At 39.4% G+C, this 16,896-nt stretch overlaps 1 protein-coding gene across 1 annotated transcript; it reads left to right on the top strand.

Moving 5' to 3' along the window:
• The first annotated feature begins 13,690 nt into the window (after window positions 1-13,690).
• Window positions 13,691-15,734, top strand: LOC104097760 (protein RADIALIS-like 4). The gene is made up of 2 exons (XM_009604376.4): window positions 13,691-14,327; window positions 15,423-15,734. Exons 1-2 carry the CDS (start codon window positions 14,065-14,067, stop codon window positions 15,448-15,450), a joined length of 291 nt encoding a protein of 96 aa, XP_009602671.1. The 5' UTR covers window positions 13,691-14,064; the 3' UTR covers window positions 15,451-15,734.
• Window positions 15,735-16,896: the final 1,162 nt, after the last annotated feature.

Here is a 16,896-nt window from a genome sequence, read left to right as displayed (position 1 = left end):
ATCGGATTGTGATCGGACTTCGTGCTAAAAGTACGATGGTATTGGTATTATGAACGATGGTATTGTGAATAGTGGTATATCGGTGCTAAAGATCTCCCAACCAAATATAATATTATCATCATATTTTGATTATCACTTCAGAGTGTTATCTTCCTATTTTGGAAATTATTATGTTTAACTTGTCATTTGAATATCATTGATTGTTGATTGTTGTTTTCATGGTTTTTCCTTTCTTCCATTGGTATTCTATTTTAAAAGAGGACAGTTAGCTTTACATACTAGTACTATTCCATATGTACTAACGCCCCTTTTGCTGAGGGCGCTGTATCTTTAATGGATGCAGGTGGTTCATCAGCGGGCAACTTTGGTCCTCGTTAGCAATCACTCTCTATTCAATAGGTTTTGGTGAGCCCTACTCTATTCCGGGCCTGATGTCATTCGATATATACATTGTGTTTTGAGGTATAGCCGGGGCCTTTATTGTCGGCACTTCCATACTACTGTTCTGTTGTACTTAGAGGCTCTGTAGACAGGTTGTGGGTGATGTTTGATGTGGTGGATTGAACTAGAAATGTTGGTATTTGGAAAACATATTTTTCATTATATCTATAAACTTGTAATATTTTAGAAATTATGAATGAAGCTACTAATGGAAATGAAATGGGAGTTGTTTCAGTGTTTGATTAATGGAGTGCATCTCCTCTTTATTCATGGATGAGTTTGGGTAGAAGAAAATCTAACAGGCTTGCTCGGCCGGTTGAGCGCCGGTCGCGCTCCCCGCATTTGGGGTGTGACAGTAGGGAGTGCTTCCCCATGAATGGGTCCCTACGCGGCGCGAATCTGAATATAGTTGAGTTTCAATGCGGGTATTGGACATCGAACGAGAAACTAAAAAAAATAAGGCGAATAAAGCTAAATTCATATATGAGACCGAGAATAGTCACTTCTTTTTGCCTCTATGAGGTCTAAAGTTCAGATCTCAGTGGAAGCTAACAGTAGAGTAGGTGATTTCTTTTGCCACTTAATTAAAAGGAGTATGAGTCTGTAAATATCAATATCAAAATCGTACCTTTCAGTGGGCAAAGACATGCAACTTGTTGTTTGGACTGTGACCCTTTTTTACGTACTAGATCTTACCACAATTTCTCTGTGTTCTACATTATAAACTCGTGTAGATATCCATAGAACTCTTTGATTAAAATGGGGTTTTATGTGTGTTCCATATATTTAGACATGTCATTGTTCTTACGAACGTTAAATCACAAAATCATTTTAGTAAAACCTAATGAGAATGACACGTCTTTTAAACTTTAAAAAATTGCCCTGCTCCCTAAGGCACCCCAAAGGAATGGCTTTAGAATGATAACCCTTTGGAAGCTCACCCAGCGTATTAATAAACTTTAAATTATAATGTCAGCTCAAAAAAGAAATTGAATTAATTATTATTTACCCGTAAAATGGTACAGTTAAATTTATAACGTGGCTTATAGACAATCGGATCGATTTGACCCCAAAATGATAAATAAAATAAATAAAATACAAGAGACTTAGCGTTGAAAAGAAAATAGCTTGGTTCCGGGAGCAGAGCTTCCGAAGGCAGTGATAAGAATATCAATAGATAGAAAATAAAGTATTAGTATTGAGCTTTTGAATAGTATGTAGCATAAGTTTGTCAGAAAATTCGTGTCCCTTACAATGGTTGTTGAAGTCACTATTTATAGCTACACCTAGGGAATAATGTCCTAGGATCAAGCCCCTCTTAAATGATAATTATGAAGGCCATTGATGAATGTGTAACAGCATGCTATGAATGTCAAAATTCTCTATAACAGATTGTGTATTTAATAATGAAAAATATTCTTTATTGAATATCATAGGGTGGCAAACATTCGTTTATCTTCGTTAGCAATATTCCCTTCGGAGTCTTCCCGGTGCCAACCGGAGTTTCCCTGGTCTTGGTCACTACTTGCCTCGCTTTCCGTCTGCCTCCGATTTCACATATCGCTTTATTATTCGAGTATTTAATACGAACCAATTTTACCCTATACAGATAGTCCCCCTACTTTTTAGTGGTACATCTTTGTCATCAGGAAGTTGGTAAAGATACCTTTCTTGGCGGGAACTTTTTTTATCCCCTCTGAAAAGTTTCTGACGCTTGATTAGATACAGGTCTCTCCGCATTTAATGCCCCGAACACGTGTCACTCCATAATTTAGCAATACTTTCGTCGGTTCTTGAGTAATTATGTCCACTTAGCCGCCTATTCCTTTACTTATACACCTTATTCTTCTTCTTTTACACTTCACAATTTTTCAAAACTCTCTCAACTTCTTTACACTCAACTCTTCCTTGCTTTTAATCTTCTTCTTCAAAGAACCCTTATTACCTTATGGTAACCATGGTATCCTCCTCCAAGAATTAAAGCTCTCTAAACAACAAATAGAGCACCGATGATGGTACCCCTCCCATGGTGAGCACCAAGATTTTTTGTGGGGGAGTAATAAATTTTAGCAAATGTGGCACCATTCTTTGCTCACCGGCATAGATGATGACAATGACCCTGGATGGATTGAGCGTTCGTTGTATTTTCCACCAGGGATATCATCCCGGCCACAACTCCATCTTTCCCTGAATCATGGACTCGTACACGTAAGTTCAACGTCTGTCTTTTCTCTGATGAAAGGTTGTTGCAAGCTGTTACTGATCCTTCTCTTTTCATTATTTCAGTAACTCGGTGGACACCACCAATGGTTGAAGGCTTGGACCAGTGGGTCCAGAAGATTTTGGATGTTACCACGTCTGAGACCCGCCGGTGGAAAGAATTGGCCCTCAAATATGGGTGGAAGGCAAAAATCATGGTAAGTGGATTCTCGAAACTAATCTTGTGTTTTACCTCATGTATAAGAAAATTGGTTAACTTCTTTTTCTGTTGAATTTAGGTCTTCTGCAGGGCTCTGTTACCGTCCCCGAGGAGCATATTTTGGCTTATCCCGTAGAGGCTGTGAAGTTGCCGAAGGAGGTCTTTACCCGAACAGGCACCATCGGACCCACTTCCGGTGCAGGTGCTTCCTCTCAGAGTTCCCGGCCGAAGAACAAGCAACCAAAAACGCGATGCTCCTCTTCGGCCAAGGGCAAAAATAAAAGGGTGAAGAACGCCATGCCCAAGCCAGACACAGCCATTGTGGTGATTGATGATGATAGGGAAGCCAGTGATAAAGAGTCTTCACTACAAAGAAGACAACGATATTCATCAGCTCAACAAAATGCTTAATTTGAAGAGCTTATAACGCCAACCGAGGACGACGTCTAAGCACTCTAGGGAGAGTATGACTTAGTGGAGAATGCCAATTCTCACTTTCGAGTACTAGTCACTGCTCTAGGTACTGTGAGGCTGAGTATCGGGCCTCCTCTATCTTCGGTTGATGAACAACCAACAACCAACACTACCTTTTCCTCAGCTACTTCTCAACCCACAATTCCATCAGCTTCATCTTATTCTACGCCAGTCATTCATTCATCACCGGCAACTGCTACATCACCTCCACCGGCTGCAGACACCCGAGAAGAGGATGTCCCCCCTCTCTAGTCTCTAGACCATGGGAATTTGGGGCACAACTATTCGCCCCCTCTGCAGATCTTCAGAGGAGGATGAGCATTTCCGTCTCGGTTTCTACCGAGTGCCATCTGCTGTCCCGGCTGGTGGAACTTGCTAATTACTTGAAGTCGCTGGCTTCAGAGAAAGATAAGAAGAAAATACACTCTCTTTTAGGGAGTGTATGATAAACAATGTCACGCACAATGCAACAACGGTATGATATTTGTTGCTTTGTTTCTTTTTGACTTGTTATGATAGGATTTTTGATTTGAGTTTTTGCTTGGCAGGCTAACTTCCTTACTTCCAAGGGCATTCACAAGTTGATCCTAAATAAAGAAAGACTTGCGTCCGAGTGGTATCAACTATCGGCCAAGCGGAGCCAAATTACTACTCGCCTCCTGGCACTGGAAGCACAAGCTACCGAAGCTGGTGAGTTGGAGGCTCAGTTGCACCAACTCGAGGAAGAAGTGATGGCCCTTAGCCAAGAAGTTTCCCAGTTAAATGTACAATTTCAAGAAGCCAAGGCTAAATGGTCTGAAGTCCAAAATATTGTTCTTGCTGCTGCCGAGCGCAAAGCTGCCTCTATTGAGAGATTGAATAATTAGGAGGCAGCCTTGAACTCTAAAGCTGAAGAGGTTATTGCTATTGAGGAGAAGCTTTCCCAGATGGATGAGAAGTATAAGAGGGTTATGGAACACAATAAAGTTCATATCTCTATTATGCGTTACCTTGATCTCAGCCTTAGTGCCGCAAAGTTTGAGCGGAATAGCCTTTCGACCGAGGTTGACCAGCTTAATTTAGAGCTCCAGCACCAAGCAGATTCCTTCACTGTTGAGAAAATACATTCTATGTATAGCATGAGGAGAAAAACCTTGGAAGAGGCCAAAACGGACGTTATTGATTTTGATGCCGAGATCGCCAAGACCCATGAGCTGGAGTCAACTTCCCAAAGGTGCCTCCCGGTTCGGCCCGATGCAACTGACTCTTCTGGTTCCGAGTTCTCGGGAACCAAGGAGGAACTTTAAGGGGATGATGACGAAGGCAAAGATCCCGAGCCGGCGGCAGATCCGCCTACTTCACCTGGGGGCGCAGATGCTTCGCTTCCCAAAGTTTTAGGGACGCAGTAGTTTAGTTTTTTGCTTTCTTTTCCCTTTGTTATTTTCTTTTCATACTTTTGTACCTGTGCTGCTTGGCACGTTTGTTGTATAAAAGTACTTGTTGTTTAAGCATTTCGCAAAGTTTACTTTTTTGCATTGAATTATGCAAAGCTTCGATTTCATTTTCCCCGATAACATTTGAGTTCCAAGCATAAACTCTTCCGGAACCAACCCTTTACCGTGAGGGTTTCATAAGAGAGGGCCCTCTTATGTTTACTGTTCTCTTGAAAAGGATGTCTCTTGTTCATTCCGGTACTAGAATTTGAAGTACTTGATTAACTTTCAAATGATAAAATTAATTCATTGTTTGGACAAAAATAAGATAAAAATAAAAAAACTTTACTTTATTCCTCCCATTTTCAAAAGTACATAAGCATTCATCGTGCTGAAAAGAAATTACCATTACTTGTGGCTTAATTTGTACAACTTATTTCTATGGGGTTGGCTGCGTAGTCCCTGGTCCTAATGATATATTCTTGTTCCCGGATTCTATAGTCCCAGTTTCCGCGGCAATCATGTTGCCTTATTCTCATATCATTCCCCCAAGTGTTCGAATGTGAAGAATGTGAAATGGAACACTGGAAGTCTTGCTCCTTCGAAGATTCCACTAGTGAATGGTTGAATAATCCTTGGTCCGGCAACAAGCTTCATTCCCTTTTAGGAACTTTGCTACCGAGCCAAGGATTATCTAACCACCCTTAGTGGTTTGTAGTGAATGGGCACTAGTGAACGGTCGGATAGCTTTTGGTCTGATAGCAAGCTTTCTTTCCCATTAGGAACTTTGCTATCGAGCCAAAGACTATCTAACCATCCCGTAGTGGCTTATTGTTTCCATGCCTTGTCATTTAAAGGTCTTATTTCTACTGCTGGCGCTTTCTTCGTATTATGCTTTCCATTGCTACCTCGTTAAAAACCTTTCCAGAAAAACCTAATTAGGACAAAAGTTGGAAGAAGGAAAAAAAAGAGTAGCACATACTTTCAGTATAGGCGGTGCTCGTCAGCAATAGTACCTTTTGAGGTGTGACACATTCCAGTTGCTCACAATAATACTTTGTCTTAATTTTCCAATTCATATGATCATTTTCCGATGACAGCTGAAACTCGGTAGGGGCCTTCCCATGTCGGACCCAGCTTTCCTAGCTCTCGGGTGTTTTGAGTCATTTTTCTTAAAACCAAGTCTCCCATTTTGAAATAACGGAGATTGGCTCTTCGATTATAGTATCTTTCCATTCTTTGTTTCTGGGCCACCATCCTTATATGCGCAAAGTCCTTGCATTCGTCAAACAGCTCCAATCTAACCAGCAACGCTTCGTTGTTTGCTTCTTCGTCCGTCCGGAAGTATCTCATGGTAGGTTCTACCACTTCCATCAGGAACAAGGCTTTCGCTCCGTATACGAGAGAGAAGGTGTCTCTCCCGTGCTTGACTTGGTCGCCGTTCGGTATGCCCATAGCACTCCCCGTAACTCTTCGGGCCATTTGCCTTTCGCTGCTTCCAATCTCTTTTTGAGATTTTGAATAATCACCTTATTCATCGATTCCGCTTGGTCGTTTGCACTCGGGTGGTATGGCAAAGATGTGATTCTTTTTATTTTCAAGTCTTCAAGGAATTTTGTGACCTTTGCGCCTTTAAATTGTGGCCTGTTGTCACAGGCTATTTCCTTTAGTATCCCGAACCTGCAAATTAGGAAATCGACCACTTCGCGCTCGCCAATTTTCTGGTAAGGACTTGCTTCAACCCACTTAGAGAAGTAATCAGTTAAAATCAAAATAAACCTTACCTTACCAGGAGTCGACGGCAGCAAAACGACTATCTCCCTCTCCCATTTCATGAATGGCCAAGGTGACAATACCGAATGTAATAGTTCTGCTGGTTGATGCACCAACGGTGCATGACGTTGACACTTGTTGCATTTCTGAACAAATGCCTTGGCGTCTTGTTCCATCCGGGGCCATTAGTATCCTACCCTAATTAGCTTTAATTCTAATGAATCTGCACCCAAGTGATTTCAATAGATTTCTTCGTGAACTTCTCTCATAACATAATTAGCCTAGGAGGCTCCTAAACATCGGGCCAAAGGACCTTGGAAAGACTTTCTATACAACTGGCCTCCCCAGAAGCTGTAACGAGATGCTTTAGTGCGGAGTGTCCAGGATGCCTTGGGAATTTAGGGTTGTTTGTAGTGCTCAAGATAGTCGATGATCTCATTTCTCCAGTTCCAGACCAAATTGGTTGTGTTTACTTCATAATAACCGTCCACATTCAATACCGAATGCATGAGTTGCACGATCATACCGCAGTATAATCCTTTCTTTCTGTGGAGGAGCACAGATTGACCAGTGCATCTGCTTCAATATTTTCTTCTCTCGGGATACGGGTGATTAACCATTCCCTAAAATGTGTGAGCAGAGTCTGGACTTTCACTACATATTGTTGCATGTATTCCTCTTTGGTGTCAAAGATCCCGTATACTTAATTTACCACCAGTTGGGAATCACATTTGATTTCAACGACCTCGGAGTCTAGTCCCCGTGCCAGTTCAAGTCCTACAATCAAAGCATCATACTCATCTTCATTGTTAATCAAGGGAACAATTCTTATGGTATGCCTCAGGGTTTCTCCTGAGGGCGTAATTAGTACTACCCTGAGCCCGGACCTTTTCACATTGGAAGCTCCATCCATGAATAAGGTCAAGACTCCTAATGTCGTCTCTGACACCATTACCGCTTCTTTGGTGGCCAAAGGCAGTAGTCTGGGTCTGAAATCGGCCACGGATTCGGCCAAAACTTGCAATTTGATCGTAGTACGGGGTTTATACTCTATGTAGAATTCACTCATTTCGACTGCCCACTAGGCCAGTCGACCTGACAATTCAGGTTTTTGAAGGATATTCCGCAGGGGAAATGTTGTCACCACAGCTATTGGGTGGCATTTAAAATAAGGCCTAAGCTTTTGAGCGGCGACTATGAGAGCTAAGGCCAATAGATAGGAGATTGCGTACCTTCGTCTTTGCGTACTAAAATAGCACTTACCATTACCTCCGAGACCTCTAAGTAAATTACCAATTATTTGCCTTCCTCCGATTTCGATAGTAACAGAGGGATCGATAAATACCTTTTCAAATCTTTCAAGGCCTACGGGCATTCCAGAGTCTATTCGAAGTTGTTTTTCTTTTTCAGAAGTGAGAAGAAGTGATGGCATTTTTCTGAAGACCGGGAAATGAACCTACTTAAAGCGGTCAGTCTTCCCGTTCACCTCTTAACCTCTTTCACATTTGATAGATGGACGGGTATGTCCTTGATGGCTTTAATTTTAGCGGGATTGACTTCAATCTTCCTTTGTGACACCAGGAAACCCAAGAACTTACCGGAGCTGACTCCGAATGCATACTTTTCGGGGTTAAGCTTTATATTGTGCTTCCTTAGGATGTCAAAGGTTTCTTGGAGGTTCTTCAGATGATCACCTACATTCAAAGACTTAACCAGCATATCATCTATGTAAGCTTCCATTGTTTTCCCTATTTATTTTTTCGAACAGTTTGTTCACAATCCTCTGGTAAGTGGCTCCGGCGTTCTTAATCCCGAAGGGCATCACATTGTAACAATATGTGGGAAAGTTTATTATGAACGAAGTCTTTTCTGGATCCTCCAGGTTCATTTTGATTTGGTTATACCCGGAATAGGCATCGAGAAAACTCATCAATTCGTGCTCGGTCATCGCATCAATCATTTGATCAATGTTTGGCAATGGGAACGAGTCTTTTGGGCATGCCTTATTCAGATCCTTATAATCTACGCATATTCAGAATTTATTATTCTTTTTTGGAACTACTACTACGTTAGCTAGCCAGTCGGGATACTTTACCTCCCAAATTGAACCGATATCGAGCAATCGAGTTACCTCTTCTTTGAGAAACCTATTTCTAAACTCGGCAATAGGGCGTTTCTTCTGCCTTACCGTAGGGATGTTTGGATCCAGGCTTAACTTGTGCACGACCACCTATAGAAGGATACCTATCATATCCGCATACTACCACGTAAAACAATCAATATTAAATTTAAGAAATTCTATAAATCCTTACCTGAACTCAAGATTTACTCCTGTCCCTAAGTGGATTTTCCTCTCCAAAAACTTCTCGAACAATGCGACTTGTTCGAGTTCTTCCGCTGTGGATTTGGTTTCTTCTCGTACTTGGAAATACCTTGGTACCTGATAGGATTCCTACGGCTCTCCCCTTTGTCGACTTTTTTTGGCACGTGAGCAGGCGTCGGTTCCTGTAATTACTATGTCGCATGTTCCTTCCCTTTACTACTGGAAATCGAGATCGCGTTGATCTCCCTCGCTGCCGATTGATCTCCTCTTATTTGCTTAATTTTCTCTGGAGTTGGTAATTTCAGAAGTTGATGGTATGTTGATGGCACAACCTTCATCTCGTACAGCCATGGTCTTCCAAGAATAATGTTGTAGCCCATGTCGCCGTCTACTACTTCAAACATGGTTGTCTTCATGACCCCTTCGGCATTTGTGGACAGCAGGATCTCCCCTCAGGTTGTCACACTTGCTAAGTTGAACCCGACGAGGAGCTTTGTAGCCAGAATGATACTTCCCGTAAGCTTGGCTTGACTCTCCATTGGATAATATTGGCTGAACTCCATGGGTACACCAAAACACGTTTAATTATAAAATCCAAAACATTAGGAGAAATTACCAGGGCATCGTTGTGAGATAGTAGGAGTCCAATGGTGTCCTCTTCCGTGAAGGTGATATCGTCCTCGAAAACTTCCCTGAGTCTTTTTCTATGGGTCACTGATACCTTTTGTCTTTTTGCTGCTAAAAAGGTTACACTATTAATCTCGTTCCCTCCAAAAATCATGTTGATTGTTAGACGAGGAGGATCTTCCCCCGTCTTTGAGGGCTTCGCGTTATCCCGGTTGCGGTCGTAGTTATTTTTATCCCGGTCGCTTAAGAACTCTCGGAGGATGCCATTTTTCAGCAATGTCGCCACCTCCTCTGGCTGGGATCAGATCTCATTAGCCTCGAGAACCGTGCTTCCTTAATGTTCCTCATCGCCGATACCGGTTCTACCATACTGACATTGAAATTGTACTCGGATAGTTTGGGATAGGTGGAGTCCCTGGAGCCTGACGTCTTTTTGTCCTGCAATGATCTGTTATTTCGGCCACGGTCGACTCTCCTATCGGTAGCAAACATGTTTGTCGATCGAAAACCTCTGTCGCATCCTTCGGCCCTTTCATAGGGCAAAAACCGGCCTTTAGAAGACCGTCGATCTGTGTCGAAATCATCCTTCAACTTTTTCTTATTCTTTTCTCGGTCTTAACCCTTGGTTGATGCCGAAAAATCGATTTGGCCATCCTCTATTCTTATCTTTGATTCGTAGCGGTTGCAAACATCAGCCCATGTCGTTGCCTGGAACTCGAGCAGACTTTCTTTCAGTTTCTAAGAAGCGTCAGAGCTCCTCGGGTTCAACCCCTTAGTAAATGCCTCAGCTGCCTATTCATCTGACATGTCCGGTCGCAACATCCTTTGCTTCTGGAATCTAGTCACAAACTCTCGCAGCAATTCAGACTCTCCTTACGCAATTCTAAATATATCGGCCTTTTGGGCTTGAATCTTCCTAGCCTTGACATGGGCCTTGATAAAAGAATCCTTGAGCATCTCAAATAAATCTATTAGGTGCTCGGGTATAAATGAATACCATGTCAGGGCCCTTTTCGTGAGGGTCTCCCTGAACTTCTTCAGCAAGACTGACTCAATCTCATGAGGAGCTAAGTTGTTTCCTTTCACCGCCATTGTGTAGGTGGTGATGTGCTCCTGGGATTTCGAAGTCCCGTCATATTTTGGCGCATCTGGAATTTTGAACCGCTTTGGGATTAACTCCGGTGCTGCGCTCAGTTTGAACGGTAACTGGGTGTATTTCTTTAAGTTCGGTCCTTTCAACATTGGCGGTGCACCTCAGATTTGGTCTTTCGGGCGTTTATTTCCCTCATAAACCGCATGAGTTCGGTTTTAAAGGGATCATTCCCATTATTATTACCAGATCTGTCGTCGTTCCCCCCGGCTCCGTCGAAGCCGATTTCATCCCTCAGGCTGTTGTTATTAACCCTTTGTGCTGTTTGGTTTGGGGAGCACCGGGAGGAACTGGACCTCTTCCATTCGCATTGTTGGAAGCATCCAATAACGCTTGCCTCAACTCAGTCATGACCTGATCTTGTCGCAAGAGATGATCCATAATAACCTTTTGTTGTTTCCTCAGGATTCTCACTGTTTCCGCAATGTGCTCTTTTTCAGCATCATAAGGAGTTGCCTCCCGAATGTGTCGTGGTTATTGCTCGCCATGGACTGGCGTGGCTATATCTTCTTCGTTGCTGGTATCACTGATCGAATTTTTGTGTTGAGGCTGATTTCCTTGGGCCTCAACATTGTGTGTGATGTTGACATCGTTATCCACCATTTTTTACGATTTTTTGCTAAGAAATAATGAATTAATTAGGTTAATAATAGATGCAAGGATCAACTCAATTACGCAATTGTCTAAGCCCCACGGTGGGTGCCAAACTGTTTACCCGTAAAACGGTACTGTTAAATTTGTAATGTGGTTTATATACAAGAGAATCGATTTGACCCCAAAATGATAAATAAATTAAATAAAATGCAAGACATAGCGTCGAAATCGAGATAAGACAGCAAATACTTGGTTCCAGGAGTAGAGTTTCCGAAGGCAGTAATAAGAATATCAATAGACAGGAAATAAAGTATTATTGAGCTTTTGAATAGTATGTAGCATAAGTTTGTCAGAAAATTGGTGTCCTTTACGATGGTTGTTGAAATCACTATTTATAATTGCATCTAGGATCAAGCACCTCTAAATGACAATTATGGGGGCCATTGATGAATGTGTAATGGGAGGCCATGAATGACAAATTTTCTATAACGGATTGTGTATTTAATATTAAAGAATATTATTCATTAAATATCATCGGGTGACAAACATCAAAGGCAGATCTAGGATTCTTATAACATGGGTGCACCACTAAAGAAAGGAGAAAAAAAAAGTATTAAGTGAGAATTGATACCTACTCCCCTAGATAAATAACTTAGCATTCAACCAAGTGCACCATTTAGCTTCTTTGAAGCATGGGTGCTAGCAGACAATATTAGATCAATTATAAAATATATGTACATGAAATATCTAGTTTGGCGGAAAGACCATGAGTTCACGTGCCCCATTTGTTGAACTATAAATCCGCCCTTAGCAAACATTCGTTTGTCTTCATTAGCAATATTCCCTTCGGGGTCTTCTCGGTGTCAACCGTAGTTGCTGTCCCCGATCTTGGTCTCTACTTGCCTCGCTTTCCGTCTGCCTCCGATTTCACATGTCGTTTTATTACTTGAGTATTTAATACAAACCGATTTCACCATATACAACTATGAATGAATTAACCATCAGCTAGTTCAAAAGTTTGCATTTGTTTATATGTCTTAAATAAATATCCAATAAATCAATCTAGTTGAGAAGTGTTCGTTTCAGTTATTTGAGAGAGAAAGAGGTACAGAGAATTTTACTACGAATCTCAGCGATTCAAAATAGTTTATTCATGCATTACCAATACATATTTTTACATCACTTCTACATATCCTGCAATTCAATTAATGCGAGTATTATTTAACACGTTCAACCCAACACTGCATTATCCTATGCGAAATTTGCTGAGGTTAATTATTCATATACCTTAACTAAAAACTATACGTATTTTTTAATATTGGGATTAATTTTTTCTATACTCAAACTAAACGACTCCTTATAAGTTTCATTCCTTCTGGAATAATCATAGATGTACGCTTTATTGATTGTGCATCTTTTATGTTATTTAACGGTGTTTCACTACTGTGAAAATGAAATTTTAACAGCAATGGAGAATGCTCTAGTTAATATCCCTTGACGAAATTCAAGGTTACGAAAACCATAGCCTATAAATAGCCACCAGATTCAAGTCATCGAAACTATCTAGTACGCAGTGGCAAGTGGTAACACAAAGCACAAAACAAATTAATATATAGAGAAAAAATGCATGCAATTAATTCAGGTGGCCAGCTACAAGCCTTTTGGAACGTTTCTCAGTGCAGAATAGAACCGAAAGAGCAATTCCCAATGTTATCAGAGTCGAATGAATTAAAACTGTATAGGCATGCAGTATTGCCAGTACATTGCACGCCCTGGGACGTTCATTTTTTCTTGTCTTCTTTTTCTTCGAATCTCTCCAAAACAAATTTTTACTATTCGCAAAATTTAAGTCTTCTCACCCATCCACCCCATTTATAAGGCAATGGCCATTGCTAGATCTTCAGATACTGCCATGACCGCAGAAGATTAATGGCTTATGTCTGACACGTAATAAAATATATGAAAATTCATTATTAAAAAGTAAAGGCAATTCAGCCAAATTTATATATATTCGAACTCTACTGTCAAAATTCATGCACAAATTTTTTCAACTTTGATTGGGTATGTTTAAAGTTGTTCAAGTGGGTAAATTTGTAAATTTTTATAGATTTCAGGCATGGCTACCCGCCCCAAAATCGGCTGCGCACGGTTATCTTTCTATTATTGAGGTTTGCTTCTTTTCAACTTTTTAAGAGTTAAGTGTATTTATATTTATATTGAACGAACTTTCATGTCCTCCCCTCCTCTAACATGGGATAAAGTTCCTTTGTAAAAGAATCTTTCAAAGTTTTATTTCCTTTCATCTCTCATTCACCTCACTTAACCGATAAAACTCCAACACACACTTAGGGAGAGAAAAAAAATCCTTAACCGCCTTTAAATAACAATGGGTGAGAAACAAAAAAGGAAAAAGCAATTATATATTAAATTAAGATCCCAAGAAAATGCAGGGCTCCACACGTGCATAAGAATGTATGGATGTATCCCAGGATCAGAACGATTCCACAGCTTCACTTGGATCATTCCTTCGTATTGGTATTTTTACTGCAACAACGAACTATGATTTACGTTGGAGAAACTTAACTTAGTCCGAAGAGAGAGAAAGAGAGAGAGATTCTCGTCCACTGCACTGTAGTAGCTCTTGTGGTTCCAAAGGAGACGAGTCATCACTCTCTCCCGACTTTAAGCCAAATTTAGATTCTTCTCCAATTGGCTCTATTCCGCCTTTAACCCCTCGTAATTCCTCACCTCTTTATAAGCATCAAAATTGGCCATCCTTTTTTCAATCACCCATAACCCTATTCCTTCCTTTTTTTTTACATTATTTTACAAACTTCTACAACTCAATAATATGGCATCAAACTCTATTAGAAATTCATGGACTCCGCAGCAAAACAAGTTGTTCGAAAGGGCTTTAGCGCATTTCGATAAGGACACTCCTGACCGCTGGCAAAATGTGGCTAGGGCTGTAGGAGGCGGAAAATCGGTCGACGAAGTCAAGCGACACTATGAAATCCTTATTGAGGATCTCAGGCGCATTGAATCTGGTCTTGTTCCTCTTCCTACTTACAGGAATGGTGGCACCATTGGAGTTGCAGCCGATGAAGAACAAAGGTACGTATTAAACTAGTGTTAAATACATAATTAAGTAAATAAAAGTGCGAAATAATTTATGATTTTAAATTAGATAAGCAACACAGTTCAACAATTAGTACTATATATACTAAAACCTAATCCATTCATTTAGGTTTTGCACCATCAACATGTTAATTTATTTTAGGCTACACATAAATGCTTACTAAATAAAATTATCTGTAATTTTCTTTTAATTAACCTAATTTTGTAATCACTTCTTATATTGTTCGTGCATAAAACTTAAACCTCTGCCTTATTTTTCGAGATTCAATTACAAATTTTCATAAACAAATAGCCGGGGTAGAAGAAATAAAAAATGGCCAAAAGAGATGGAGTGGCGCGCCACAAGTTTGAAAGATACTGCATGTATCCCTATCTACCCTATTCCAATTAAAATACCTTCAATTCTTGACATTAAAAACAAAAAAACAGTGTCTCCAATACTAATTAATTGATGATTAATATAAAGTCCATTAGTTGTTAATGTAATACATTAAAAAATTTTAGTTTTTGCAACTCTAATCGTTAGAGGATTAATCCTCTTTCAACACACGGTTGATACAATAGGTCTAGTATGCCTAGGATACCTTTGAGAGAGTAAAATCCTATCCGAAGTGATTAACTATATCTGAATAATAGAACTAATACATATTAAACTTCTAATAGAACTTACCTATATACAGAGGCGGATCCAGGATTTGAAGCTTATGGGTTCCTACCGTAATTTTAAATTAATATGTAATAATATCTGGGTTCACAGTTAAATATTTACAAATATTTAGTGAATTTTTTAATATAAATACTGAGTTTACGCAAAAGTTATTGGGTTCCCGAGAACCCGTAGGCAATGCTCTAGGTCCGCCCTGCCTCTATAGAAAGCACCGTAAATATCCTGACAAGAAGTTAAAGAAGTACTCCTATGTTCTTTATTATGATCCTCGCCATTTGCATGTAAAATATTCAAACTGGTTTCATTATTAAGCACGTAATGACTTAAACCATTCGAGTCTTTCTCTCTTTGATGGATACTTTAAATGTTGGCTAATATTACTTTCTTTTGTAATTCTTGAATAGGCTTCTGAGGTATCTGAACCTGCACTAGTGATGATGTTAATAAGAAGATATTAAGCTGGATATCGTTACCTAGCAAGGCAAGTGTATGAAAGAAAGATGATGTCCTTAAAATTACTGTGGAAATTTGTACCTTCTCCTTTTGTAAAATAGTGTTGTCTGGTACTTTAATTCCTATATGTTTTATTGCATTGTACTACGACATTATCTTATGTATTATCGAATCGTATGAATCTCTCATGTCATTCTATCCTGTACAATAGTTGTTTCAGTGTTTCAATCTTCAAAAGAAATTAGCATATTTACCTCATAAAATGTCGAGTACCGCCATGTTTTCTTCTAGGGTTTTATGATTTTGTTTATCGCAAATAGAACTGAGTTAGTTCTTGGATTATACCCTTTGTTCCTGTCCATTTTTTATACTCTTTTCTTTTTAGTTTCTTACAAAAGAATCAAATCTTCTTATTTTATTTTATTTTATTTTGAGTGACATGCTCTTATATATAATCATAAAAATATTACTATGGCAAATCTAAGATCACTACACGTTCTAATGGTACCTTTGATGTGAATTTTTAATCCTTTTTAATTTATACCCAGTCAAATATTGTTGAAGTACCTACTCACATTTAAGAATCATGATTATAATATTTGGAAATGATAAAGAAAGTGTTCACGTTATTTGCACAATTGTAAGTACGTTCTCATGATTATATATTGCTTTGGAAGCCAAATTAAAGCGAAGTGGAAAAAGACACAAAAAGTTGATTTGCAACAGATACTACGATGATTGCATTGATGTGACTGTTTTGGTATATGTTACTCCCTTCAGCTCTTCTCCATACCTATGAAATATATATACTATCACTATCTCTATCTCTATCTCTATATTATCCAAATCAGATAGGATTAGGATTTAGGAACGGCAAAGATAGAGAGATCATGAAAGAACGTATCCACTTGTCATGACTTTTTATCTAGTATTATTGCATTATTGCATTTCTGAACATACATGCTTGATATTTATTACTCCACTTTACATGAAATCCTTGTACGAAATGGATTTAGCATATGTTACGATATATTTGTAGTACAAACATATAGCAACATGCAAATTATATTGTAAAGAACTTAATCAAGAGTAAATAAGTTTCCTGATCATTAGATCGAATTGAGTCAAATCCAAATAAAATCTACTTGTTGCCAAACAAAAATCGCATACACATTATATTAAACTAAGATTAGATCAAGTTTGATCAAACAAATATAAAAGTGTGTTTTAATAGTGCAACAGAAGAAGTTTGGAAGTATACCAAACGACGACAATACATAATTGTACTTGAATAAAGGTTAGATTTATTACTCCCTCCGTTTCAATTTATGTGAACCCTTTTGACCGGACACGAAATTTAAGAAAAAAGAGAAGACTTTTGAATTTGTGGTGTAAAATGAGGTACATATATTTTGTGTGGCTATA

The sequence above is a fragment of the Nicotiana tomentosiformis genome, chromosome 1 (genome assembly GCF_000390325.3).
Source record: "Nicotiana tomentosiformis chromosome 1, ASM39032v3, whole genome shotgun sequence".
NCBI classification, from domain to species: domain Eukaryota; kingdom Viridiplantae; phylum Streptophyta; class Magnoliopsida; order Solanales; family Solanaceae; genus Nicotiana; species Nicotiana tomentosiformis.
The sequence above is the reverse complement of the archived record's forward strand: the minus strand, read 5'-3'. Positions and strand labels throughout refer to the sequence as shown.

Excerpts from the sequence above, each read along its gene's own strand:
- LOC104097760 (XM_009604376.4), top strand. The coding sequence starts at position 14,065 with ATGGCATCAAACTCTATTAGAAATTCATGGACTCCGCAGCAAAACAAG. Across the intron at positions 14,328-15,422 it reads GCAGCCGATGAAGAACAAAG|GCTTCTGAGGTATCTGAACC; the intron begins GTACGTATTAAA and ends ATTCTTGAATAG.